Source organism: Callithrix jacchus, chromosome 5 (genome assembly GCF_049354715.1).
Source record: "Callithrix jacchus isolate 240 chromosome 5, calJac240_pri, whole genome shotgun sequence".
Lineage (NCBI taxonomy): Eukaryota > Metazoa > Chordata > Mammalia > Primates > Cebidae > Callithrix > Callithrix jacchus.
The window spans coordinates 16798564-16826077 of NC_133506.1; the positions used below are offsets into that span (position 1 = coordinate 16798564).

Consider the following 27514-nt stretch of genomic DNA (forward strand, 5'->3'; position numbering starts at 1 on the left):
AGGCATGAGCCATTGCACCTGGCCTTTCCATTCAAATTTACAAGAACTCTGAGAACTCACACTTGTATAGTTTAGAGAGTTATATATAAATTGTTCCAAATAGTATTCCTAAAATGATGGAGACATATGTGTATAATTATTATTTTATAAACTGAGAGAGAAAATATTGTTCTCTTCTTCAAAAGGGCAATTTTCATTATACTTTGGACATGCGACCATTAAATTTAACTTTTTTATTTCTTGACTGCTAATGTTTTAATGTATTAAGCTATTCAATCCTTACTCCAGCCCTATGAGGTAGTAAAGTTATATCCAGTTTAAACAGATGAGGAAACTGAAGCATACAGAAGTTGAATAACTTGCACTAGGTCATATAGCTAGAATATGAAGAATCAAGATTTTTAAAATTTATCTTGAACAGTTTGGCTTCAGAGGGCTCTTAAGCAATACACTGTCACTACCGCTTTGTAAAGTTATTATTATTTTTTACATAGGGGTATTCATTAGGTATGAATATAAGATTACACTCTTCCATAAAATCCAGTTACATCTTCCCCCAATTTTCTAGGAAGTATAGTCATTTTGTTATTGAAGCTTTTATAACCAAATATTTATACTTCTGTTATAACATTATATTATGTTTTCATTTGTCTTTACAATTTGTTCTCCCTCACTTGATTGTGCAATCTGTGGAGATGAAGACCAAATACTGTTGTTTTTTCTCAGAATGTAAGTGTACAATATTATCAGTTAAAGAGATGAAAGCTGATATTATACTGATAGCAGTTGCCACCAGTGCTGTGCCTTTATCCCTTTAGTCCACCCCGGAGGCCACCTGCAGACATTTCCTATCCAGGTTGAAGATTCCCTGAGTCTCTCTACCACAAAGTGTCCTCTGGCTTTTGGAGAATGCTTGGCCAAGTGTGGAGTTGCCAAGGAATTAACTCCTGGGGGAAACGCACAACCAAGAGAGCTTAGAGTTGGTGGCCAGTTGTCCCAGCTTCCTTGCTCCTTGCTGGGCTACTTGTGAGGCATGGTCCATGTGGTCGCAGAGCATTCCTGGCATTACTGAGCCTTCTTGCCTGTGGGGTTGCCTGTTCATGAAGAAACCTTTATTGGCTTCTTCTCCTTTCTGGCCTTAGTATCCCATTCCCTCAGAGCTGCAAGGAAATGAATTTTGCCAACAAGTTAAGTGGGCTTGGAAGTGCATTTCTGCCCAGTCACATCTCTGTGGGAGAAGGCAGTGGAAAACGTGGCCCAGCTGACACTGCAATTTCAGCCTCCTGAGACCTGAGGCATCAGTGAAGCTGTGCCAGACTCCTGACCCATAGAAACTACAAGGATACTAACACATGTGTGTTGTTTTCAGCTATTACATTTATTACCGTAAATGTTACATAGCAATAGAAAACTAATACAGCTTTTGATACCTGGAAGTGGGGAACTCCTATAGCAAATGCCTAAAAAACATGAGTGCTAGTTTTCTTGGGCTGCTATAACAAAATAACACAGACTGGCTTAAACAAGGGATATTTATTTCTCACAATTCTGGAGGCCAGAAGTCAGAGATTAAGGTGATGGGAGGGCTGTTTCTTCTAAAACCTCTCTCCTTGGCTTACAGGTGGCTGTCTTCTTACAGGTGGCTGTCTTCTTACCTGTATTCTCACATAGCCTTTTCCCTGTGTGGGATCTCTTCCTCCTCCTCCTTTTTTTTTTTTTTTTTAAAAAATATACATAGGTATACATAGGGTCTTGCTGTTTGTTTAGACTGATCTTGAACTCCTGGACTCAAATGATCCTCCTGGCCTTGGCCTCTCAAAGTGCTTGGATTATGGGTAAGAGCCACCATGACCAAGCTCTTCCTTTTTTTTTTTTTTTTTAAATAAAGACACCAGCCCTATTAGATTAGGGTCCCACCCTTGTGACCTCACATATCCTTAATTACCTCTCTAAAGTCCATATCCTTAAATAAAGTCACATTGGGGGTTTGCACCTCAATGTAGGAATTTTGGGAGGGACACCATTCAATCCATAACAATGTGGAAGGGGTTTTGTTACCAGTTGAGTGATGGCTGGGGGAATTTTGAGAAACATGGTAGAAAAAGCCTAAATGCCATGAACAGACTCAGAGTAGAAATCTGAACATTGAGGATGCTGACAGTGAAGGCTCAGAGGTGAGGAACATTCATTGGAACCTGGAGGAAGGAGGAAGGAGAATCTTTTGTTACATAAAGTTTGGTGAAACAGTCTCCTGAGGTTATGTGGAAAGCAGAATTGAAAGTGATAAACTTGGCTGTATAGCTGAAGAGATTTCCAAGAAAAGTGTTGAAGGAACCCCCTGCTTTCTTCTTTCTGCATATAGTAAAATATGTGAGAAAAGAGGAAAATTGGGAGAACAATTTTTCTTAAAAAAGAGAATCAGAATCTGGTGATGTAAAAATTTCCAATGATCTCTAGATCGCATAGATGCTAAAATGAAGAGATTCACTCTCAGGAAAGCATGCACCAGGGAAAATTCTGAGTGTGACTGTATAGCTGTTTGTTAGAAACTTAGAAAGATCAAAAGACAAAAGTATGCAGTTACACAAAGGGCTCATAAGAAATTAAGGTTTGCCCTACAGATATCAGTTAAGCCAGAGAACCTCAAGGAAGCAAATGAGCATTTTCACTCTGTCACCTCAGAAGGGGGCCAAGGAACAGGAAGGTTTATTTTTAAAATATCTGTGGATATGGCTTCGCCTAACAGAGTGAACTGCAGTGAATCCACACAAACTCTACAAAGTTCTTAAGAAATTGTTTCATCAGGAATACCAGCCACTTGGCCTGAAAGGGACAGAGAGAGTATGAAATAAAGGAGGTTTTCAGACCCTTCCAATTCTACTAGCCATAGAAAGCATGCTGAAAAAACTACTCAGGCTGCAAATATGTGCTGCCTTTCATGAAAAATGACAGAATCGAGAACCTAGAGGGCAGAGCCTAAGCCACTGAAGGCCACTCCCAAGCCTTGAAACATAATCAGGGAACTCCTAACATGTGCCTGACTGGATTTTAGAAGAGCTGCGGACCAGTAATTCCTTTTTACCTTCCATCCACTTGCCCTCACTTTGCCCCCATTTTGAATCAGAATTTTTATACCTGTTATCCTGTGCTGTCCCACCATTACATGTTGGGAAGGCTGGGGCATATAATTTGTCTCTCTAGCTTCACAGGTTCATGGATGGAGAGGAATTGTGCCCTAGAAGCTGTATTTAACAGATTACACCCAAGCACTCCATCAATACCTAATCACAATTTAGATAATGAGAGTTTGGACTTTGAGATGATGCTGCAAGGGGATGAGACTTCGGGATCTTAGCCTGGGATTAATGTATTTTGCATGTGGGAGTGACATTGGGAACCACTGTAGACAGACCCTAGGGTGACCCCCTCAATGATTCCCACCTCCTGGTGATCATGCCTTTGCATAAACCCCTCTCCATGAGTATAGGCAGGGTCTATGGCTTGCTTCTAACCAATAGAATATGGTAAAGATGACAGGCTGTGATTCCTATGTTATGTTACAGGGAAAAGATAATGGGATGTCACTCTCATGGTTACATTATATGGCAGCACTGATGGGATATCACTTCTGTAAGTACATTATGATACGTATATAAACTCCAAGCCAACTAGCTCTTGCTTTCCTGCTAGCCTTGAAGAAGCAAGCTGTCATGCTTTCTGCAGCTGCAAAGGAAAGAATTCTGCCCACAGAAATCTGACTAAATAAGCTTGGAAGTGGATTCTTCCCCATGTGAGCCTCCAGATGGGAAAGAAGCCCAGCTGGCCCCCTAAATGTAGCCTTGTGAAACCTTGAGTAACAAGATCCTACTAAGCTGAGCCTAGAATCTGAACTCAGAGAAAATGTGATATTAAATATGTGTTCTTTGAAGGCATTCACAGTAACTGTCATGCAGTAATAGAAAGCTGATATGAAGATTCTCAATAGGTGATGGATTCACTGATTACAGCAAACACTTAGGTACCGTCTTGGGCACAGCTTTTAACCTTACAGGTAACAGTATTAGCATCCAATCAATTAGATTGTGATGTGCTGCTTGGAAATGATTTTAAAGTGATACATTTATCATGAGTATAAAGTTGACAGCAAAATGCTGCCACTTAAAATTACACAACAAAATATTAAAAAGGATAGGATTTGATAGATCCACTAAAGCAGCCTCCAGCTGCCATCTTAGTGTCCCAATTTCTATAAGATGCTAAATGAGAGATAAAATTAAATCTTTCAAGTTCTAAGCATGAGTGGGAGTCACAGAGAGCCACATGCCTTTTTTCTTTTGATTTGGAAGGATTATTTTCAGTTAGGTCACCACTGCTGAGAGAGAAGAGCTGGGGAAAAGAAGATGTCCCCAAGAATATCATTTCACGTTATATAGAATTTCCCAGCTATCAAAGCACAGCCGTCCTTATTTGATGAGTTCAGCTGTTAGTAGTTCAGAGAGTGCCACTCGTTGGGAAACCAACACAGTTCTGGAAACACGCTTGAGATCTTGGGGGTGTGCTGTTTGACCTAAAATATAATGAGCTCAGGGAGCATTGAGGCCATAGTGGAGACAGAGTGAGCGGCACACGTTTGAAGGTTCACTCATTTGCTTCTTGTTGTATGATTTCATTGACATTTCCTATTTAAATATTCTGCCTAACTCGCTTGAGAAACTGCATGGATTCTATGCATAATGAAAGACTCCACAAAGGGCTCTGAGTACTTGGCAACTAGAAAATAAAGTCATATTGCAGTAATGATAGGGACTCATAGTCAGGTAGGTATTTATAATGACATTCTCATCAGATTCTCAAGGGAGAGCTCATGGGCTGAATCTGGGATTTCTGCATGATCAAATCAAAAGCATTCCTTACCCACAGAAATAATGTCTGACATTAACGTACTCTGTGGCCTTAGGAGAAACCACTGTATCTACCTGAGTCTCAGTTACACAATTTGCTAGGTGAAAAGGTAATAAGGAAGCAATTTTGTTTTCTGACTTATCATCAGTTATGCATGTAACAGTTTTTCACGTCCAAACATACTCATTATCAGGAGGCACAGTGGTGTGGTGATTATAAGCACAGGTCTTGGTGTCAGATTTGAGTCCTGGACCTTTCCAGTTACAGAAGTGAGATCTTGAACAAATTATTTAACCTTGCTAAGACTTGCTTTCCTTACCCAAAAGACACATTCTCTACTTGAAAAGGCTAATTCGTAGGGACAAGTAAGATTGTGTATCAGTCAGTTGTCCTATAAGGCTGCATAACAAACAACCCCACACTTAGGTTCACACAATGAGGTTGGGGCTGGGTGGATCTGATTCAAGTTTCAGGGATGCAGGCAGTATGCCATCTAAGGTGTATTCTTATGATGTTGCCATAAGCACAGAGGGAAATCTTAGCTGTCCGTTAGAAGTCTGCTCACATGACCCCATTGATCATGAAAGACACATGCAAATTCAAGAGGCAGGGGGAAGTACTCAGCCCTTCATGAGGCTGTGGAGAGAAGAATGAAAAATTGAGCTTATTTATTTAGTTTTATGAGACAAAGTGTCACTCCATTATCCAGGCTGGACTGCAGTGGTGTGATCTCTTCTCATTGCAGCCTCTACCTCTCACTGCACTGTGCCTCCTCAAGTGATTCTCATGCCTCAGCTTCCCAAGGAGCTGTGATTAAAGGCATGCACCACTGTGCCCCACTAAGTTTTGTATTTCCAGTAGAGATGGGGTTTCCCCATGTTGGCCGGCCTGGTCTTAAACTGGTAGCCTCAAGTGATCCACCCTTCTTGGCCTCTCAAAGTGCTGGGATTACAGGCATGAGCCATCATGTCCAGCTGAAAAATTGAGTTTAATAATTTAGTCTACCAGAGATGGTATATGTGAAGCACCTAAGGAACATTGCATCTGGTGCATGGGGCTGTGAGTAATCACTGACATCTCTTACTATGATATTTTTTTACCAACATTCTCCAGGCCTATCAGTCTTTCTTATGCTACTTGAGACAAACTAGAAAATGTCTCTTGCTCAAAAATACCACCGCTCCACTTACCTGTCTGATATTGCAATATAAGTTTCTCCTTTTGGAATTATGATTTTCTTTTTCCTATGGTCCTCATTTCAAAACCAAATACTTTGTGGGAGGGAATACACAGAGTAATCATCAACACTTTTGGGAAAAAGAGCACAGGAGGAATAAACAAAGGGTATGGAGCAACCAAATGCAGCTGGGTTCCTGGTATTAGAACTGGGTTCTCCTTTTGGGAGGCCAAGGCTAGAAGATAGCCTGAGGCCAGGAGTTCGAGACCAGCCTGGGCAACATACCCAGAACCGGTGTTGACAAAAATAAATAAATAAATAATTAGCCAGGGATGGTGATGCACGCCTATGGTCCTACCTACTCACTTGGGAGGCTAAGGTGGGAGGATTGCTTGAGCCTAGGAGTCCAAGGGTAGCAGTGAGCTATGATCGTGCCACTGCACCGCCTGGGTGACAGAGTGGGACCCTGTTGCTAAATAAATAAATAACTTGGTTCAACTTAGAAATTGGGTGAATTTGAACAAATCAATGAATCATTCTGAGCCAAGATTTATCTATACAACTGGGTTAAAACTATTTATAAGTGCCACAAAATAATAAATATTAAACATTTTGTACTCTGTAAAACACCATCCAATGTTGGCTAACCATACTCTTGATTTTGGTCAGGCCTGTTGCTTAAGAGATTTCAACAAAAACTGGAAACTACTATAGACTTGACACCTGCATTGCCTTCACACCAGTTTCTGCTCTGGGAATAGAGTTGGGTAAAACAATCAAGTGGAGGTACTCACAGGACCCCTCAGTATATGCAGTCCCTGGGTAGATTCTTCTCTAACACTTTCTCCCAGGAGTTATAGTAGGAGAACACAGTCACTGCAGGAATGCTAGGAACAGCATTGTGAACCATGAGAAGAGGACTTCAGAAATAGATCTAACCACCAATTGGTAGTAAATAACTTTTCAAAATAACCTATTACTGAAAATTGCTTTAAAATGGGACATTCAACTTGTGTTTACCTTGGTCTTGAGGGTGGCAGGAGATGTTAAGCATTTGATGGGAAAAAACAGAGCATTCATTCATTCAGCGGGTCTCAGTGGCCCAATTTTAGCTGAGACCCTAGGAGCTTTCTTTCAAGTGCCAGGACCATGGACCATGAATGTCCAGTTAGTCTCTGCTGGTTCCAGGGAGCTGCAGGTGTGGCATCACCCATTTGTGATTACAAGCTGTCACACTGGGTACCAGGATGGTCCTGCCAAGGGGCTTAGAGGTGTGTGGTTAACATTAGCCCCCTTCCAAATGGAGAAAGTAGTGGGTACCTGCAAGGATAAATTCCCTGGGGTGATACTATCTTCTCTGAAAACATCAGTTTTTGTTTTTTAGAGTAACAACTAGGCCATGTGAGCTTAAGTTTGTTCAAAGTTTAAGGAAACCTTAAAGTGTAAAACACTACAAAACACTGATGTAAATAAAGATGGTTCTTGTTAGTGGTTGATGGATATAAATAAAGATGGTTCTTCTTAGTGGTTGATGTAATTTTTTACTTTTAAAGGAGCGTATGTGTGTGAGAGAGAGACATTTATGGGGAGAGATGGTGTGCTGACATGGTGCACATCAAATACTAACCTCATTAATACAATGAAAAACTGCTTTTCCGAAGTTTCCAGATTGAATAGGATTGTAAAAATGAAGAAATATAACAAATCTGGCTTTGGGCTTTGATTTCTTCACTTATTTGGAAAGGAGGTTACCTTGCCAAGAACTCCTCAATTTAGGCAAATGAGAAAATGAGGGCCAATGTGATGTTTCTACTCCACAGTCTTTGTGGTGGTGGGAGGGCTGAAAAGGCATATTGACACTGAAAGGAGGGATTCCAGGAAGTAGTAGGCACCGAGAGAAATCTGAGAGTCAAAGTCCATTGTCCTCATTGGTTTTGCAAATATAAAAATAACAGAAACAACTTTAACAAAGGATCAGCAATCTCTCCTCCTATCGAGGGCCTTGGTTCTGAAGAACTCAGCGCAGTTCTTCTGAAGTGGCATTTTTGAGGAGAGGTTTTAAAACATAGGTAATCTGTCTAATGAGTTTCATTTTATAATTACATTTTACTCTGCAATGAAATTAACTATCTTTATAATATATACACTATTTCTTCTTTAAGAAGGGTTGTGTTTTTATTAAATGTCCTCTGATAATCATTAAGTTGGAAGGATTTTCTGCATCCCAACTGTTCACAACCATTTAACTAATACACCTCTAACCCCTGCAGGATTACATATCGGATCAATATATTTGGTACCCTATGCATTGTATCTGACCTTTAAATAAATCAATTCATTTTGTAATAGAACAATTTCTTGATCTAAGATCCTTCATGCACAGAGGTTTCACAAAATAGCAAAGTCCTGACTGTGGCTTCCCAGAGTGCCCCCATGCCATCCGATCCCTGCTTGTCCATCTGGCAGTATCCCCTATCCCACTCCTTATCTGCTCTACCCCACAGCTTATCTGTTTTCCCTTTAAACTACCCAAGCTTGTTCCTGTCACAGGGTCTTGGCACTAGTTCTTCCTACTTCCTTTGAATATATCTTTTTCCAAGGTCTTCTCCTGGCTTCATTGTTACCCGCATAGAAGTGCCCTGATGTTCACTCAGATGAGAACTTAGAAATGAAAAACTCAGCAAACATCAAGACATTGAACTTCATGTTGTAAGAAAGATGCTTTTATACTCAACATTACATTTTAGCAGAAACAGATCTAAAAGAAGGAGAGGCAAAAACCACACTGATTTAAGAGGATAGCAAAGTAATGGGGAATCTAATCTATGAGCTTTAAGAAGAGACCTGTAATGAGAGACAGAAAAGTCACGAGGGGGCAGCCCCAGCTCTCAGAATTGCTGGGAGCTTCACTCGGCTAGGAGCATGGCAAACATGTGGAAACAGTTTAACCTTCTTGGTTACAACTCTCAGAAAGTAAAGGAGAGACTAAAAGAAATAGCCCGTTCTGGCTTAATTCCGACCAATGAGGCAGAGCACATCAGTTACGTGTAAATGAGAAGGAACCATGGGAAAAACTGTTACCGTAGGTCAAAAGGAAATAATGCTAGAAAATGTCAGATAGTTGCCCTGTATTTTGGGAAAACAGAATTTTAAAAATATTCAAGGAATAAAAGAATCCCATGGAAATAAAACTATGAAAAATGATATAACTCTAAAGTCAATGCAAAATTTGAGAATCGCGAAAATAGAGAAAGGTAGAGAATTTCAGAGCAATTAAAGTACCCAATCTTGGATGAGCTTTTAACATAAACTACAATAGGAGAGAAAACAAAACAGTGGTCTTTAAGAATGGGATGGCCAGACCTGAAGATTTACTTCTCTTGATTTTATGTGGTTTTTTGAATAGAGAGGTTTTTTAATCAGTAGTCAGCAGTAGTTGATAAAAAAGGAAAAGACAGAACCTCAGCTTTGAAGGATTATAAAATACCGAGGCTGGGCACAGCCTGTAATCCCAGCACTTTGGGAGGCCAAGGCAGGTAGATCATGAGGTCAGGAGTTCAAGATCAGCCTGAACAACATAGTGAAATCCCATCTCTATTAAAAAACAAAAAATTAGCTGGGCGTGGTTGGGGGCACCTGTAATCTCAGCTACTCTGGAGGCAGGGGCAGGAGAATCACTTGAACCTAGGAGATAGAAGTTTCAGGGAGCCAAGTTCACTCCATTGTACCTCAGCCCAGCAATAGTCCGAGACTCTGTCTCAAAATAAAAATAATAATAATAAAAAACACCTAAGACTACAAAGATAAAGAAAATTAAGTCAGAGCCAGTTTTGTGTTGGGATTCTCTGTGACTATTTAATCTTTAAAAGATAAAAAGAAGATTGTTAGAAAGCTTTGAAGGCTAAATTAGAAAAGGGATGGTACATAAGTATCTAACAATCCTTATTTAAAGAACTTCAAAACAACTGGTTTAGAGAAATTATATGGTATACACTAAACAGGATGGAATATTGTATTCAATAATCTTTGAAAAGGTTGTAGAGGTTAGAAGATTGCTGGCCAATTGAAAAAGACAAAAGTCTCTATTTTCATTAAAAAAAAAAACAAAAAAGTGAGTAGTGTGTGAAAGGCAAGTTGCAGAAGCCACAGATAATCACATTTAATGTAAGTCCCAAGACAGTGGTTCTCAAACTTTTTGTCTCAGGAACCTCTTAAAATTATTGAGGACCTAAAAGGGACCTTAGTTTATGTTATATCCATTAATAGTCACTGCATTCAATATTAAAACTGATAAACTTATTTATTTACTTATTTGAGGTAGGGTCTTGCTCTGTTACCCAGGCTGGAGTGCAGTAACACAATCATGGCCCACTGTAGCTTTGACCTCCTAGGTTCAAGTGATCCTTTCACCTTAGCCTCCAGAGTAGCTGGGATAACAGGTGCATACCAGCATGTCTGGCTAACTTTTTTTTTTTTTTTTAAGTGTAGATGAGGTCTTTCTATGTTTTCCAAGTTGATTTCAAACTCCTGAACTCAGGCGATCCTGCTTTGGCCTCTGAGTGCTGGATTACAAGCATGAGCCACTGTGTCCAGCCAAGAAAATTTAAAACATAAGAATATAAAGCACATGATCCATTAATCATCCATCAATCAATGACGTTATCACATGTAATGTAGCTTCTGAAAAACCCCATTGTATACACAGGAAACAATGAAAGTGAAAAAAGCAAACTTGAATTTTTTAGACTCCCTAAAAGAATCTGAGGCACCCCCATAGGTTCACACCACATTTTAAGAACTTTTCACCCTAGGCGCAAGAAGATATGAACACAGATATCCATGACAATATTAATATTTGCAATAGGAAATACTTGACAATATCCCTTGGTATTGGATAAATTAGTAATGGATAAATTGTGGAAAAAACGAGTAATTTTTAAATAAAGTTATTTTCTTCACATCAGTGTGAATTTACCTCAAAACAATATTAAGTAAAAAAGCAAGTTAGAGGTTATATATATTATGACATCATTTAATAAAAGTCAGATATGCCAAATAAAACTAATATTACTTACATAATTCTACTTGAAAATTAAAAACAAATATGAAGAAAATATTAAGATACTTTTTTTTCATTTTAGGTAGAAGCTATAAAAACTTTTAAATATTATACCCTGTATTTTATTTTATTTTATTTTTAGTGTTTTCAAATGATTTCTAGGCTGTAACAAAGGGAAAGGATGATCATTATGTTCTGGCTTTAATCCACCTTGAACAGCGGTTCTTAAAGTATGTCTATCCATCAGCAGCATTGGCAGCATCTGAGAGCTTGTGAGAAATGCGAGTTACCAGGCTCACTCCAGACCTACTGAATCAGGGACCCTAGCATGGAGCCTGGGAATCTGAGCTATAACAAGCCCCCCAGGAAATTTTTGTGAAAGTCTTTAAGTTTGAGAACTACTGGGCGAGCACAAACAAATATGACCATTCAACCTGCCCTTTATATAATGCATCTAATTCAGCACCAAATTTTGGTAATATTGTTTACGATATTCTTTTTTTTATTGCATTTTAGGTTTTCGGGTACATGTGAAGAACATGCAAGATTGTTGCATAGGGGCTGGGGGCAGTGGCTCAAGCCTGTAATCCCAGCACTTTGGGAGGCCGAGGCGGGTGGATCACTAGGTCAAGAGTTCGAGACCATCCTGGTCAACATGGTGAAAACCCGTCTCTACTAAAAAAAAAAATACAAAAAATTAGCTGGGCATGGTGGCGCATGCCTGTAATCCCAGCTACTCAGGAGGCTGAGGCAGGAGAATTGCCTGAACCCAGGAGGCAGAGGTTGCGGTGAGCCGAGATCGCGCCATTGCACTCCAGCCTGGGTAACAAGAGCAAAACTCCGTCTCAAAAAAAAAAAAAAAAAAAAATTGCTGCATAGGTACACACATGGCAGTGTGATTTGCTGCCTTCCTCCCCATCACCTATATCTGGCATTTCTCCCCATGCTATCTCTCCCCAACTCCCCACCTTCTGCTGTCCCTCCCCTATTTCCCCCTGACAGACCCCAATGTGTGATGCTCCCTTCCCTGTCTCCATGTGTTCTCATTGTTCCATACCCACCTATGATTGAGAACATGCAGTGTTTGATTTTCTGTTCTTGTGTCAGTTTGCTGAGAATGATGATTTCCAGGTTCATCCATGTCCCTACAAAGGACACGAACTTATTGTTTTTTATGGCTGCATAGTATTCCATGGTGTATATGTGCCACATTTTCCCTGTCCAGTCTATCATCAATGGGCATTTGGGTTGGTTCCAGGTCTTTGCTATTGTTAACGGTGCTGCAATGAACATTCGTGTGCATGTGTCCTTATAGGAGAATGATTTATAATACTTTGGATATATACCTAGTAATGGGATTGCTGGGTCAGCTTATGATGTTCTTATGGACAAAATGACATTAGATATAAAAGGAGTTTCTCAATGATATTTGCCAAATGTTTTAAAGGGAACCTCTCCCTGGGGTGTTCAGGTTATCTTAGCTAGCCTACATGCTGCAGGGTTGAGCACACAAACTTTTGACACATATACAAGCTAACTTGTGGCTTATAGTTAAATTTCTGACAGTTTGTAAATCCCAGCCAGTGTAAACTCACATTTATTATACCTTATGTGGCTACATTCCTTTATACTACTTTAATCTAAGTTCTCAAAGTGTGATTCTCAGACCAGCAGCATCAGTACCACCTGGAAACTTACTAGAAATGCAAATTCTTGGGCCTAATCCCAGATCTACTGAATCAGAATCTCTGAGAATGGAGCACAGCGTTCTGTGTTTTATCAAACTCTTCAGGTGATTATGATCTACTGTATGGTCAGAGAAAACCTGGCTTAAATAAATCTACAGAGGAGAGGTGTGTCCTGGTAAGGACATTTGATTAACTTTACTCTTTATAGGTGAGATCCAAGCTAGCTGAATCTTGTTTTTGTCACTCCTTGTCTGTTTTTATTTTTTTCCTAAGTGACACAATAGTGCCTGAAGTCTCATTTGCAGAAATCCAGGACCTGCTCTACACTTGAGATGTATCTTCCAGTCATTAACCAGTTAGCATTTAAGAGTCTATAACTAATATTTTAATATTTTCACTTCATATGGACTAAATATTCATGCATTTGGCATCAGGGCTGGGAAGCCCATACAGCAAGTAAGAGAAGCACGAGGTTTAGCAGCTTACAAATCAGGAAATCTTGCTCCAACTCTCAGTGGTACTGAGATTGTCAGAGAGGAAAGGATAACGAGCCAGCCCACCTAGGAGATGGAAGAAATGAGGTAAAAGGTTCTGCTAAGTCCCACATCCACTGAACATGATGGATTACCACTAAGATAAGAGCCTCTTTCTTTGTTGCCAAACAGGACCTGCTAGGATCTGGACAAGTTAAAAAACCATGGTGAAGTAAATGATATTTTGTCCTAACCAAATAACGCACACACTCTAACAAGATGGCACATGTCCTGGGTCTTCAGTTAGAATGTTCTTTAAAACTCTGCTTCTGTCTAGAATGTTTCTTAACCAATGATAACGATAACGATACTCCAGGGTAAGAAAATAAGTCTTAGCTTCATGTGGGAATTTTTCCTTCACCACGGTCATAAATAGTAGGGGGCTTTTTAGTGCACACTGCTAATTCCATTTTCTAGGTTTTCTAAAATCTTGGGATATAAGAAAAATAATGAAACTAAACAAGCATATTTTTTCTAATTCTAACTTTTTGAAGATATGACCCACCTTATTATATGATCATTAGTGAAGCATTAGCATTCTCTTAGGGAGAAAATTATGTTCAATAGTAGGATATTGCCAAATACAAACTAGTAGAGTTGGTTAATTAGTCAGTTTCTAATAAATATCAATTGATACCTGTTTAAAGTAGCAGCCTCCTTTTCCTCCCAAAGACTTACCTTCTCAAATATACATTTGTTTGTATAACTAATATTTTATTGGTTTGAAAGGTTTTGAAATCCTACCAGAAAATCAAACTCACAAAATGCAGAATTGTAAGACTCTGTATTGCTCTTTGGGCAGAACAGACGCATGTGTTCACTACCAGAATAGAATAACCAGCACTATGCATGAACAATGGAATCACAGTTCTAATTTAGTCAGGTCAGGTGATATTTCATAAGCATTTTCCATAATGTATCAGCTGTGCTCTTTCTTTGCATCCCTTTAAAAATACATTGTTTTGTTCTGCATATTATTTAAATACAGTTTATGCCATAGTCATGTTAACACAGAATAACATATTCAAATAGCACAGATGTCTGCTAATATAACGAGCAAGGAAAGAAACTGAACCTCATGTTTGTATAGATTCTGAAACTCTGGAACGATCCATTGGATAACATGATGATGAGCTTCAGTGATGTTTAACTCCTATAGAAAACTTTTGGGCAATTGCCTGACAAACATTATTGCCAAAAATTCCCTACCTATATATTGAAGGTAAATTATATCTTATTCTAGGACTCCAATTATTTGCTTTTATTTGAAATAGCTATCTCTTAGGCTATAAAGACAAATTTGAAAACTATGAAGACAAACAAATATGTACATATGTATATACACACATATTTGATTATAAATAGAACATATATAAGTATATGCCTATATATGTATGTATGTATATTTATAAATATTATTATTAAAATCTATCAGTAATAAATTTTACATAAAAGAAAAGTTTAAATATTTTGAGAGCAAATAAAAAACAACAAAAGGTGGTCTAATGTTGGTCGGAGGCCATTGCCAGTATTAACCAGAGCGGATGGATAATATACTTCTGTATCAAGTTTAGCAAAAACACCATTTAAAGTCAAAATACAAATGTCTTATTTTGTGAGTCCATTTTACATGTCTGATTTTTTAAAAATCATATCTAAAGCCAAAGTTCCTTTTCATGTGCTGCAATTTATAAGAAATGGTGAAAATAATAATCATTAAAGAATAATTTTAAATAATCTGTGAATGTTAAAAAATACATGATTTAGGCATCCTATAGCTTGCTTATGAAGCTCATGCAGTGCATCAAATAAGAGCATGATTCTTAAGCCCACCCAAAGTTGGAACGCTCGCCATACCTTCATAGGAGCCAGCTGTATGGGTGTAATACATGAAGGGTCCACCATAGGCTTTGGCCTGTTGGCCGTATCTGCTAACAGGCTGTGCCATTGCTGTGGAAGGCCGGTAAACTTCTGCTCTTGTGGATCAAACCCAGTATGAACCCTGTGTTCAAAGTTGGATGGGCCAGATATTTCAATCTTTTTCTTTTTCTTCCCAAACATGATGCCAAAATCTGGGAAATGTAAATAGAAAAGATACAGCCGTTTACATCTTGTCAGCAAAAGACCATAAGAAAGCAAACGTTCATTCATTCAGGGTAAATATCTTTTCAGTTATTCCCCCAGATCCCAGCTGCAAAAGATAAAAGTTGAATTTTCAGGGTGTGTAAATTACATAATCTTATTCGATTTTGTTGTTGTTGTTGTTCTCGCCTTAAACTTGCCATGTGGAGTATAGTTCCCTGCCCCGTTGACTTTGCTTTGGCCATGTGACCTGCTTTGACCAACAGACTATGGATGGAAGAGACAGTTAGCAACTTCAGGGTGGAAGTTTCTGGAGGCGTTGTATGTTTCTACTTTTTCCTTGTACTCCTGCCACTTGCCACAAAGATCTCTCTCTCAGGTAGATGACACTTCCTCAGCTTAAGTCTTGGAAGGAGAGATGCATGAGGGCAGACACAAGCCCAACCACCAGTCTGAAGTCAAGACCAGGCAAGCCCAACTGAGATATTGCTGACTCACAAATGAGAAATAAATGTATGTAATTAAGCCACTGATATTTTAGCTTTGTTTGTTTTGTAGCATTATTAATGCTGACACCAGGGAAGACATCTCAAAGTTTGGTATGTACTTAAAATCCAAAACATTTGTGTAGAATAAAATACATGCACACATGAAAAATGGGTTGATAATGATATTCATCACATAAAGGATTAAACAAGTAAATATTTACAAAGCACTTACAAAAACATCTGCCACAGAGTAAAGTACTTCAAGTATTAATTATACACCTCTGGACAAATATACAAGAAATTTGACTGACATTACCTGCAGAGAAGGGAACCAGGGGAAGAAGGCAGAGAGGAAGACTCATTTTTCACTATACATTATATTTACAATTTTTACAGTGTACTTTACCTGTTTGAAACAACATAGCTTACCTAGATGAAACATAGCCAGTGACCAGAATACCTCTAGAAAATATGTAAAATAGGCAAAATGTGCTTTATGATGTTGAAAACACATAAGGAAACCTGAGTTTGCATCCCAGGTAGGTCACTTATTCACTGTGATTCTGGATAATTGCTTTTTCCTCTCTGCATCTACTTAGCTGTGAATAGAACAATCGTTATCATTTTGAGAATTCTTACAACACTACCGTGGGTGTTACAAAAGATGATGTTTTACTTTGGGAGGCCAACGGGGATGATTAACCTGAGGTCGTGAGTTTGAGACCAGCCTGATCTCAAATATGGTGAAACTCCATCTCTACTAAAAATACAAAAATTAGCCAAGCATGGTGATGTGTGCCTGAAATCCCAGCTACTCAGGAGGCTGAGGTGGGAGAATTGCTTGAACATGGGAGATGGAGGTTGCAGTGAGCCGAGGTCATGCCACTGCACTCCAGCCTGGGAGACAGAGTGAGACTCTGTTTAAAACAAAAACAAAAAAAAAAAAAAAAAAAAAAAGATGATGATGATTTAGCCTGTATGTTGCTTTGTTGAGAAAGATTTATCTCAGCCCTTTGACTGGAATGGGTAGGTAATATATTCCAACCCTTCTATGTTAGGTATTTTTCACAGTCTTACCCTTCTATGTATATATTTATCCACTTGTGATTAATTAATTACATGTAATGGTATGTTCAGTGTCTGTTTTAAATACTAGAATATAAGATTCATGTGGGAAAAAATGCTTCCTGCTGTTTCTTTACTGTTTGCCTGGCCTATAGTAGGGTTCAAGAAATATTTGTTGATGGACTAAAATCACCCTAAACAGCACAATTTATTCAGTGAATAGCACATGGGATTGGAGCTGCATGTTCTCTTTATTCTTCCTTTTCTACCTCCCTTCATCCTCTGTTAAAACTGTTACTTCTTTTAAAACACTTATCCCTGTGTGGCAGGCAGGGTCTTCCCATGCCTTCCAGTTTTCTCAAGCTCCTCTTCCATCCTCTACCTAGATAAATATTCTCTCAGCAATGACCAGATCATTCACAGCCTTCACTCCCTGGACTCCATCAAAACATATTGCATTCATTCTGGTTGTTACTTCACACTAATTTGGAAGGGCTGTAATGAAAATGGATGAATGATTATAAGGACTTCAAATACCTTGATATATTATCTTTCCTGGAAAATATAATTATATTTTAAAACAATTCTATAAAAGTACTTTACTACAAGTAGGTCAATAAATACAAGTCAGGGGACCTTACACCTTGGGAACTCCCAAGCCGAAGCGTACAGAAGGAAAGGAATCCAGCTGCCATAGACTGCTGCAGAAATGGCCCACAAGGTATCATGCTTCCTGGTATCCATGCCTTCAAGGAGGCCTCTCCCATACTGACTCTGAACTTGGATATATAATTTGCTTGGATATATAATTTGCTTGGATATATAAGAGAAAACACGACACCAATATGCACTGTGTCTGCACACTGGGGCTTGCTTGCCCTCTTGCTGTCCTTGGAAATTGCAGTCAACATGAAAACAAAGCCAGGCTACCCTGGTGGAAAATGAGACGCCATGTACTCCAGTCACCTGTCTTCCCAACCAGCAACTAGTCAACCCTGAGAAGCAGAACTGCCCAGCTGCCTAGCAGCTATCCACATGAGTGAGCCTAGTCAAAACCAGCAGAAGAGCCACCCAGTTAAACTGGACTTAAAGGTGCCACTTATAGAATCAAGACACAAATAAATGTGTTTTTTTTTTTTCTTTAAAACATTATGTTGGCTGAGCGCAGTGGCTCAAGCCTGTAATCCCAGCACTTTGGGAGGCCAAGGCAGGTGGATTACGAGGTAGAGAGATTGTGACCATCCTGGTCAACATGGTGAAACCCCGTCTCTACTAAAAATACAAAAAAATTAGCTGGGCATGGTGGCATGTGCCTGTAATTCCAGCTACTCAGGAGGCTGAGGCAGGAGAATTGCCTGAACCCAGGAGGCGGAGGTTGTGGTGAGCCGAGATCACGCCATTGCACTCCAGCCTGGGTAACAAGAGCGAAACTCCATCTCAAAAAAACAAAACATTATGTTTTGGAGTAGACTGCTATACAGATGAAGCCAACATAATAAAAACCCTGATTATCATCCTCTACCTTGAATCTTCAGATGTTTGCCATTTTTAGGTTTCTATTTTAGCTGCTTCAAAGTTTCAAGTAACAACATCCAATGTGGTAACTATATTAGCTGTTACACAATTGAGTGCTAACTCAGGGGAGTTTTGATTGTGATATTCCTATCTGGTTGAAGGCCTGGAATGTTTTCAGTGGCAGAAAATTACACCAATAATTAGCTCAATACATCATCTTTCGAAAGTGAGCATAAAATACATTTGAAAATAATTTGGCTATTTGTTGGCTGAGTCTGCTTCACAGTTTAAGAAACTTTAGCTATGACCATTTTTTTTAAAGCAAGAAGAAATTATTTCAGAAAAATCATTTGAGAAGAGTTATTTGGCCTGTATTCATACATGAACAAGCACTGAAAATGCTAGGCCAAATATTTTTAGAGGCAGAAAAGAAATGTCTTATTATTCCCTTTCTCATTGTGAATTTCCCAGTAGTTGCTATGCCATTCAATGAGAGCACTGAAAAGAAAATATCAATGAACTAATACTGTTTCTGTTTTTAAATAAGAGCATCGTGGAGAGGAAACCCACAGCTGAATTAATCTACCTACACTGCATCCTACCTACACAACTATAATTTCGATGGTCAAACATAGAGTTCTACCTCTTCAGTAAGTTTGAGTTAAAGCGTCATAAAGGAACAACTTAAAAGGAAAACACAAAACAGCTCTATACCCTGAAGGAATATTCCTGGGAAGTTCATGGATGCAGAGACAAAATCTCCAAGATGTATAGTGATATGCTATCAGCAGTGGCTTATCTCTGTTAGCAATGAGGAGGCCCACACTCAGGTGAAAGACAGAGCCAGGGTCCTAGTGCCTTTTAGCACTGTGGGACAGAGGGACACCTAGTAGGGAAGTGAAGACATGCTTGGCAGACGATTTCTTCTCTGTGATGTGCTCAAGCTCAGTCTCTACCTAATACGGTGCTAAAAGTTCAATGCGTCTTATCCCACATTCATTGTAGCCCTATGTCGGGGGTCCCCAAGACCATCCCCCAAAAAACCAAGAAACCTCACCATCCACACCAACTGGGTTCTCTAAGAAGGGTAGGATGGTGTATCTGGCAGAGAAGGTAAATACAGGGCAGCCATACATTGCTCAGTGATTAAAAGCTTGTGTTTTGAGATTCTAAGTCTCCAGTTTTACAAGTTTCTAACCTCAGGCTTGTTGATTCACCAGGAAGACTCATAGGACTCTGCATACAGTCATACTCATGGCTGTGATGTATTACAGTGAAAGGACACAAAACAAAATTAGCAGTGGGAAGAGGCACACAGGGCCAAGTCTAGAGGATGGTACAGACTTTCGGAGGTCTTCTCCTAGTGAACTCACATGGGATGTGGTTAAATCCCCCAGGACTGACTGTAACAACACACATAAAATGCCACCTACCGGGAAAGCCCATCAGAGATGAAGGGCATGAGGATTTTATTTGGTACTAGTCACATAGGCACCCCTTGCTTAATCCATATTTAAATTCCAGAAGGAAAGCAGGGGTTCAGCATAAACCATTTTTTGGGATAAACAGTTAAGGCACAGCAAGCCATTCGTTACCAGGGAATGGTGGGGACCTTCCTAAAATCCAAGTTCCAAGATGTCAACCAAGGACCAACCTACAAACAGGCTCTTTTCTAGGATATGCATCCCTAAGCCTGTAGACTCTTTCCTGCAGAGGAGGTGTTATTACCATCTCCCTTTCATAAAAGTGGAAACAGATGCTCAACGCCCAGGTTAGAAACTTGTAAAACTAAAAACTTAGAATCTCAAAGCACAAGCTTTTAATCACTGAGCAATGCATGGCTGCCATGTATTTACCTTCTCTGCCAGATACACCATCCTACCCTTCTTAGGGAACCCAGTTGGTATGGTTGGTGAGGTTTCTTGGGTCCTGTCAGGTCTCTCTAGAAAGACCCTTTCTGAGAAACTACAAACTGTGTCACTGAGCAGGTGAGGTTGTACAGCCTCTCCCACAGAAGAAAAGATCCCTGCTGCTCAGCACCCACGTAAACCAAGGGCACAACATACCTCCTTCCACTCCTCAGTGTCCAGCAGACCTAATTCCTAACAGCTGGGTAGGTATCTTTCAGTACGGAAAGTTAGCCACAAGTTTAAAAGTAGGCAGTTCAGGAAATAATGTGAACTATTTCTTCATCTCTTTGTTTCATTATGAAACACACATGTGAACATTCACCTGGCAGTTTGATTCAGCATTAACCAAGTTGGTTCCTTAGCTAAATAAGTTTGGGAAATAATGGATTACATAAGGTCTCTTTGTGGGACATTTCAAGGTCTTTATGACACTAATGTTAGTTTAGTTCCCAGAGGAGGATAGTACACAGATCCCAGAATCCTTGTTTCTGAAAGTTTGTTGCAAAACTCACAGCAAACACTGTTTTGATGGATGGTTTCAGTCACCGTACGTTCCTCTATGAAAGGGAAGTCTTAGAAGAGACTGAAGGAAATCTAGATCCCCAGACTCCAATATTCCATTTCTTCTCTGACATCTTCATGGTTATCTCAGCCCTCAACATGCTCTCTGGGACAGCCCTGCTCTGGCCCTAACTTAGTGTGTTGCCCTGCTTTAAGCACATGCCTAGTCTAAAAGCGCCAAGATGCTGGCATCTCCCAATTCAGGTCTCTATAAACAGGCATAGGGAGCAGGGAGTCAAGGAAGAAACAGCAGGCAAATGAAGCAGCACCTGGTACTATTTGAGTCATGCAGGTTGGGGTGATGGCACAGCACATCATTAGGGACCAGAAGATGCGACTTAAATTATGCTCATCAGGCCGAATTGTGTGTCAGACACTCTTATATGTATAAACTCACATATTCTGTTCATAGTAATTTATATTGTAAATTTTTTTTGCTATACAGATAAGGAAATCAAGGCCTACAGAAGTTAAAAAAAATGCCCAAGTTCACTCAAGTAGGAAGAAACTGAAATGGAACTCAAAACCCAGCAGTCCACATTTTGAGGACAAACTAGTCCATGTTCTGCTGATTGGAACCCCAGTCCAGCCCCCATTGTGCAGCATGCTGTGTGGACCTGGCAGCTTCTCTCCGGTGGAGAGTCCTCCATTCTTCATGGGGTTAACTCCAGATAGGCATGGCTCCTGTAATTGTTTGGATAACTCATTGAGAAGGTATTAGAGGAAAGCCCTACAAAGGACTGAATGATCTGAATGTTGCTTCCATGATAGACAAGGGAGTGCCTAATACTGCTTATAATATTTGGTTTCAAGGGAACTTTGTTGGCTTTTCTGAGTTGATACACAACTCTCTCCCCAGCCCCAGATTCAGTCTCTGCTCTCCTCTGTGCCTTGAAATTGAGTTCTTTTTTGTTTTTCTCATGATCTGACTTTAAAAAAATTATTGCTATTTTTATTATAATAGATGCAGCTTTAGAACATATATTCCCTTGTAATCTTCAGTCTTCTCTTGCACAGATAAATGAGTTTATGTGGTGCTCCTGTTTAATTATTCAGATACATACAATAAGGAACAGTTAAGATCAATTATGAAAGAAACAATAACAAACTACTCCAATTAAGCAAGTGTTTGGTTTAGAAAACTAACCGAGGCTTATATTTGTGATTTTCTTTTCCTTCTTTTTTTTTTTTTTTTTTTTTTTTGAGACGGAGTTTCGCTCTTGTTACCCAGGCTGGAGTGCAATGGCACGATCTCCGCTTACTTCAACCTCCACCTCCTGGGTTCAGGCCATTCTCCTTCCTCAGCCTCCTGAGTAACTGGGATTACAGGCACATGCCACCGTGCCCAGCTAATTTTTTGTATTTTTAGTAGAGACGGGGTTTCACCATGTTGACCAGGATGGTCTCGATCTCTTGACTTTGTGATCTACCCGCCTTGGCCTCCCAAAGTTGTTATTTTCTTATATTTTACTGTTGTTTAGGGTTAAATCCCAAATTTCCTCACATTTTTGCCCCATTAAAACTAGCATCTCATCATCTAATATTTGCTTCTCAACTATGAACTATGGTTTGAATGTTTGTCGCCTTCGAAACTCATGTTGAAACTTGGTTCCTAATGTAGCAGTGTTGAGATGGGGCCTTTAAAAGGTGACTGGATCATGATGAAAGAGCACCCATGGATTAATTTATTCCATTGATTAATGGATTAATGTACTAATAGCTTAATGGGTTACTATGGAAGGGAAACTAGTGGCTTTATAAGAAGAGGAAGAGAGAGACATGTTGGGACATTCAGCCCCCTCACCACATGATGCCCTGCAACACCCTGGGATTCTGCAGAGTCTCCACCAGCAAGAGGACTCTCACCAGATGCAGACCCTCAACCTTAGATGTCTCAGCCTCTATAATTGAAAAATATAAATTACTTTTCTTTATAAATTACTGAATTTTAGCTATTCTGTTAAAAGCAACAGAAAATGGACTAGGACACTATCATTTCCATGACTTATAGAAGTTATGAATCTATTTGTTTGCACTTTCTCAAATTGATGTCCTATTCTTGATTAATGAATAGTATACCGTTCTTTTTTTTTTTTTTTGAGATGATCTTTTGGGTTCTGTTTTTAGTTCTGCTTACATTTAATCACATTTATTGATTTGTATATGTTGAACCAATCTTGCATCCCAGAGATAAAGCCTACTTGACTGTGATGGATTAGAAGATGTGGCGAAATTTGCTGCTGGTTTTGGTTTGCTAGTATTTTTTTAACACTATACTTTAAGTTCTGGGGTACATGTGCAGATCATGCAGGACTGTTATATAGTTATACACATGCCATGGTGGTTTGCTGCATCCATCCCCTCATCAGCTACGTAGGTATTTCTCCTAATGTTATCCCTCCTTAATCCCCCTACTCCCTGCTATCCCTTCTTAAGCCCCCCTACTCCCCAATAGGCCCTGGCATGTGATGTTCCTCTCCCTGTCCCCCAACCCCACCAGATCCCAGTGTGTGATATTCCCCTCCCAGTGTCAATGTTTTCTCATTGTTCAACACCCACCCATGAGTGAGAACATGAAGTGTTTGGTTTTTTGTTCTTGTGTCAGTTTGCTGAGAATGATGGTTTCCAGCTTCATCCATGTCCCTGCAAAGGACATGAACTGATCCTTTTTTATGGCTGCATAATATTCCATGATGTATATGTGTCACATTTTCTTTATCCAGTCTATCACTGATAGGCATTTGGGTTGGTTCCAAGTCTTTGCTATTGTAAACAGTGCCACAATGAACATATGTGTGCATGTGTCTTTATAATAGAATGATTTATAATTCTTTGGTTATATACCCAGTAATGGAATTGCCAGGTCAAATGGTATTTCTATTTCCGGATCCTTGAGGAACCACACAACATTGTCTTCCACATGGTTGAATTAATTTACACTCCCACCAACAGTGTAGAAGTGTTCCTATTTCTCCACATCTTCTCCAGCATCTGATGCCTCCAGATTTTTTAATGATTGCCATTCTAACTGGAGTGAGATGGTATCTCAATGTGGTTTGATGCCTATTTCTCTAATGACCAGTGATGATGAGCATTTTTTCATATGTTTGTTGGCTACATAAATGTCTTCTTTTGAAAAGTGTCTGTTCATATCCTTCACCCACTTTTTGATGGGGATGTTCGTTTTTTTCTTGTAAATTTGTATGGGAAGTTCTGGCCAGAGCAACCAGGAAAGAAAAAGAAATAAAGGATATTTAATTAGGAAATGAGGAAGTCAAATTGACCCTATTTGCAGACGACATGATTTAGAAGACCACATTGTCTCAGCCCAAAATCTCCTTAAGATGATAAGCAACTTCAGCAAGGTCTCAGAATACAAAATAAATGTGCAAAAATCACAAGCATTCCTCTACACCAATAACAGACAAACAGAGAACCAAATCATGAGCAAACTCCCATTTACAATTGCCACACAGGGAATAAAATACCTAGGAATACAACTAACAAAGGATGTGAAGGACCTTTTCAAGGAGAACTATAAACCACTGCTCAAGGAAATAAGACAGATGGAGAAACATTCCATGTTCATGATTAGGAATCAATATCGTGAAAATGGCCATACTACCCAAAGTAATTTACAGATTCAACACTATCCCCATCAAGCTACCAATGACGTTCTTCACAGAGGTGGAAAAAACCACCTTAAACTTCATATGGAACCAAAAAAAAGCCCACATAGCTAAGACAATCCTAAGCAAAAAGAACAAAGCTGGAGGCATCATGCTACCTGACTTCAAACTATACTATGAAGCTATGGTAATCAAAACAGCAGGATAATGGTACCAAAACAGAGACATAGACCAATGGAACAGAACACAGGCCTTGGAAGTAACACCACAATCTATAACCATCTGATATTTGACAAATATGACAAAAACAAGTGATGGAGAAAGGATTCCCTGTTTAATAAATGGCATTGGGAAAACTGGCTAGCCATGTGCAGAAAGCTGAAACTGGACACCTTCCTTACACCTTATACAAAAATTAACTCCAGATGGATTAAAGATTCAAACATAAGACCTAACACCATAAAACCCTAGAAGAGAACACAGGCAATACATATAGGCATAGGCAAGGACTTCATGACTAAAACACCAAAAGCAATGGCAACAAAAGCCAAAATAGACAAATGGGATCTAATTAAACTTAAGAGCCTCTGCACAGCAAAAGAAACTATCATTAGAGTGAACTAGAAACCAACAGAATGGGAAAAATATTTTGCAATCTACCCATCTGACAAAGAGCTGATATCCAGAATCTACAAAGAACTTGAAGTTGATTTCTATGACTGCATCTAGAACTTCCTTGTCTTTGGCTTCTAGTGAGGTTTGACCAATTAGAGGCAATTTGTAGGTGGAGAAAGAGGTTGGGTATTTATTCCCCTGGTTTTCATTGCAAAATTCCCTGGTTTTCTTGTCAAATTTATTCCTCTAGTGTTCTTGAAAAAAACTCCCCAATATGTATAATCTTTGATTGGCATTTCTTTTTTCCTTCAGTTTTCACTCCCTGTAGGGCTAGATGTGACATTTTCCTACAGTTTTTAGTTTGTGAGTGTTCCTGCATTTCTTATTGGTTCTCAGAACCTTGCTCACATATGCCAGGTAAACCCTTCTGGGGTGTACCTTCTGCTTCCCACCAGGATTTTGACTGGCAAGTAGCGTATTTGTTAGGCTTATGGTCCCCACTTCCCAGGATTCACCAGCAATGTCCAGGGACTAGGGAATATCCACAAGAAGCCACCAGCCATTAAAAAGGGCTGAACTCTCCATTATCCATGTGGAGACCCCTACTTTTTGCATGTACTCCTTCACAACTATTTTAAAAGTATTTTTGTTGTCTTATTTCTCCCATGGGCATAAAGCTTTGGGTTTTCAAAAAAGCAAGATGGACATTCTGTGAAATTACTTTCTTTATGAAATTATCTAAGAGGGTAACCATGAAAGAATTTTGTCAAACAATTCTATTGCCTCCTCAGGCAGCCCCAATTTGTCATTAATTTAGGGTTGTGGTTGAAAGCAGGGACTCAGACTTCCTGGATCTGAAGCTGAATTCTCCTACATTTATCAGTTCTGCAATCTTGGGCAACCTGCTTTGCCTCTTTTTGCCTCAGTATCCTACTATGATAAATGGCAATAACGTTAATATTCACCCCCTCAGTGAGTTGTGAACATTCAAGGAACTAAGACATGAAAAGTGGCTTAGATTTGTGTCCGGCTCATAGCAAGTGCACACTACTGGCTACTGCTTAGTTTTGTGAATCTGAATTAAGATTTTAGGGAATGGAGTGGGAACTCTACTATAAGCCAGGTCCAATCAGTGGCTGAAGTGACATCTCTCACCATATCAGGTGGACACGCAGAGGTAGAGGAGTAGCTACTTGACCCCTATTACAAATAGAAAAGGTTTTAGCATTCTTCAGTCTTTTCAACACAATGAGTCATAGCTCAGTCCTGTGTCCCATCCATGGCAATATTTTAAGGTAAATGACATGGATGGTGGTGATGGTCACACAAACCTGTGAATGTATTTAATGCCACTGAACAGTAGAAAAAATTGGTTAAAATGGTACATTTTTTGTTATATTTTATAATAATAATGATAGTAATAAAAGATAATGACATGGATATGCCCCAGGAGCTTTGGTTGCATGGGAGGAAGTAGTTGGCAGGTAGGAGCCATACAGTAGATGGGTTGGGGCAGGCACAGGATGGGGTAAGGCAGGAAGAGCAGGAGTTCACCTATTAGAAAATCATTTTGTTCATGTCATCCATCGAAATCTCAAATTGTACTATAACATTTTGGATTAAGAAAGAAATATCTCAAACTGTATTGGTCTAATAAAGTGAAGAGTTGGTGTAATTACTGTACTTTTAAAGTTTCCAGTCATTCAGCCAGCTAGAGCTATAGTAGAAAGAATAAGACCACAGAATTTTAAAATGGTGACTTTAACATACCTCTTAAGAGTCAATCTTTTCTCACTGACTCCCTCATGAAGAGAGAGTTTTCTTTTCTTAGCCTCAGATCTATTTTTCAGAACTTGGTAAATGTAATAATGGAAATTTAAGTACTTTAGAAATACCTACCTGTGATCAGATAATTTAGATTTAATGACTGGCCTGTCACTTGTGGGAGAAAGGCGGCTGTTTCCGAAATCACATTACAGAGGGGATGGCACCAATCACACCATCCCTTTACTGAGATGTCATTGCTCATATATGCATTCATTATGGCCTCAGAATCAAGAACAAAAGATTCTTCATGCTTTTAGCTATGCTGATTTAAGGGAAAATACATCATGCACCACTATGCCCAGCTAATATTTGGGATTCATAGGAAAATATAAAAATCTTGTAATGGGTTCATCATATAATCTAAAAATAAAGTTGCTTTCTAAAAAAAATATCATTATTGTCAAAGATGTTATAAATGACATAGTTTTCCTTCCTTGGATTCATCTCTTGCAGTGTCTCCTCA

The 27514-nt window shown here is 39.3% G+C and overlaps 1 protein-coding gene across 2 annotated transcripts in view; it reads right to left on the minus strand.

Moving 5' to 3' along the window:
• PAK5 (p21 (RAC1) activated kinase 5) overlaps positions 1–27514 on the minus strand; it is a 286511-nt gene that overhangs the window by 84988 nt on the left and 174009 nt on the right. For both annotated transcript variants that reach the window (XM_002747354.5, XM_008995745.5), the window contains one exon: positions 15217–15431. In XM_002747354.5, the coding sequence (XP_002747400.1) occupies positions 15217–15420 (204 nt within the window). In that variant the 5' untranslated portion in view covers positions 15421–15431. The remainder of the gene's footprint in view (positions 1–15216; positions 15432–27514) is intronic.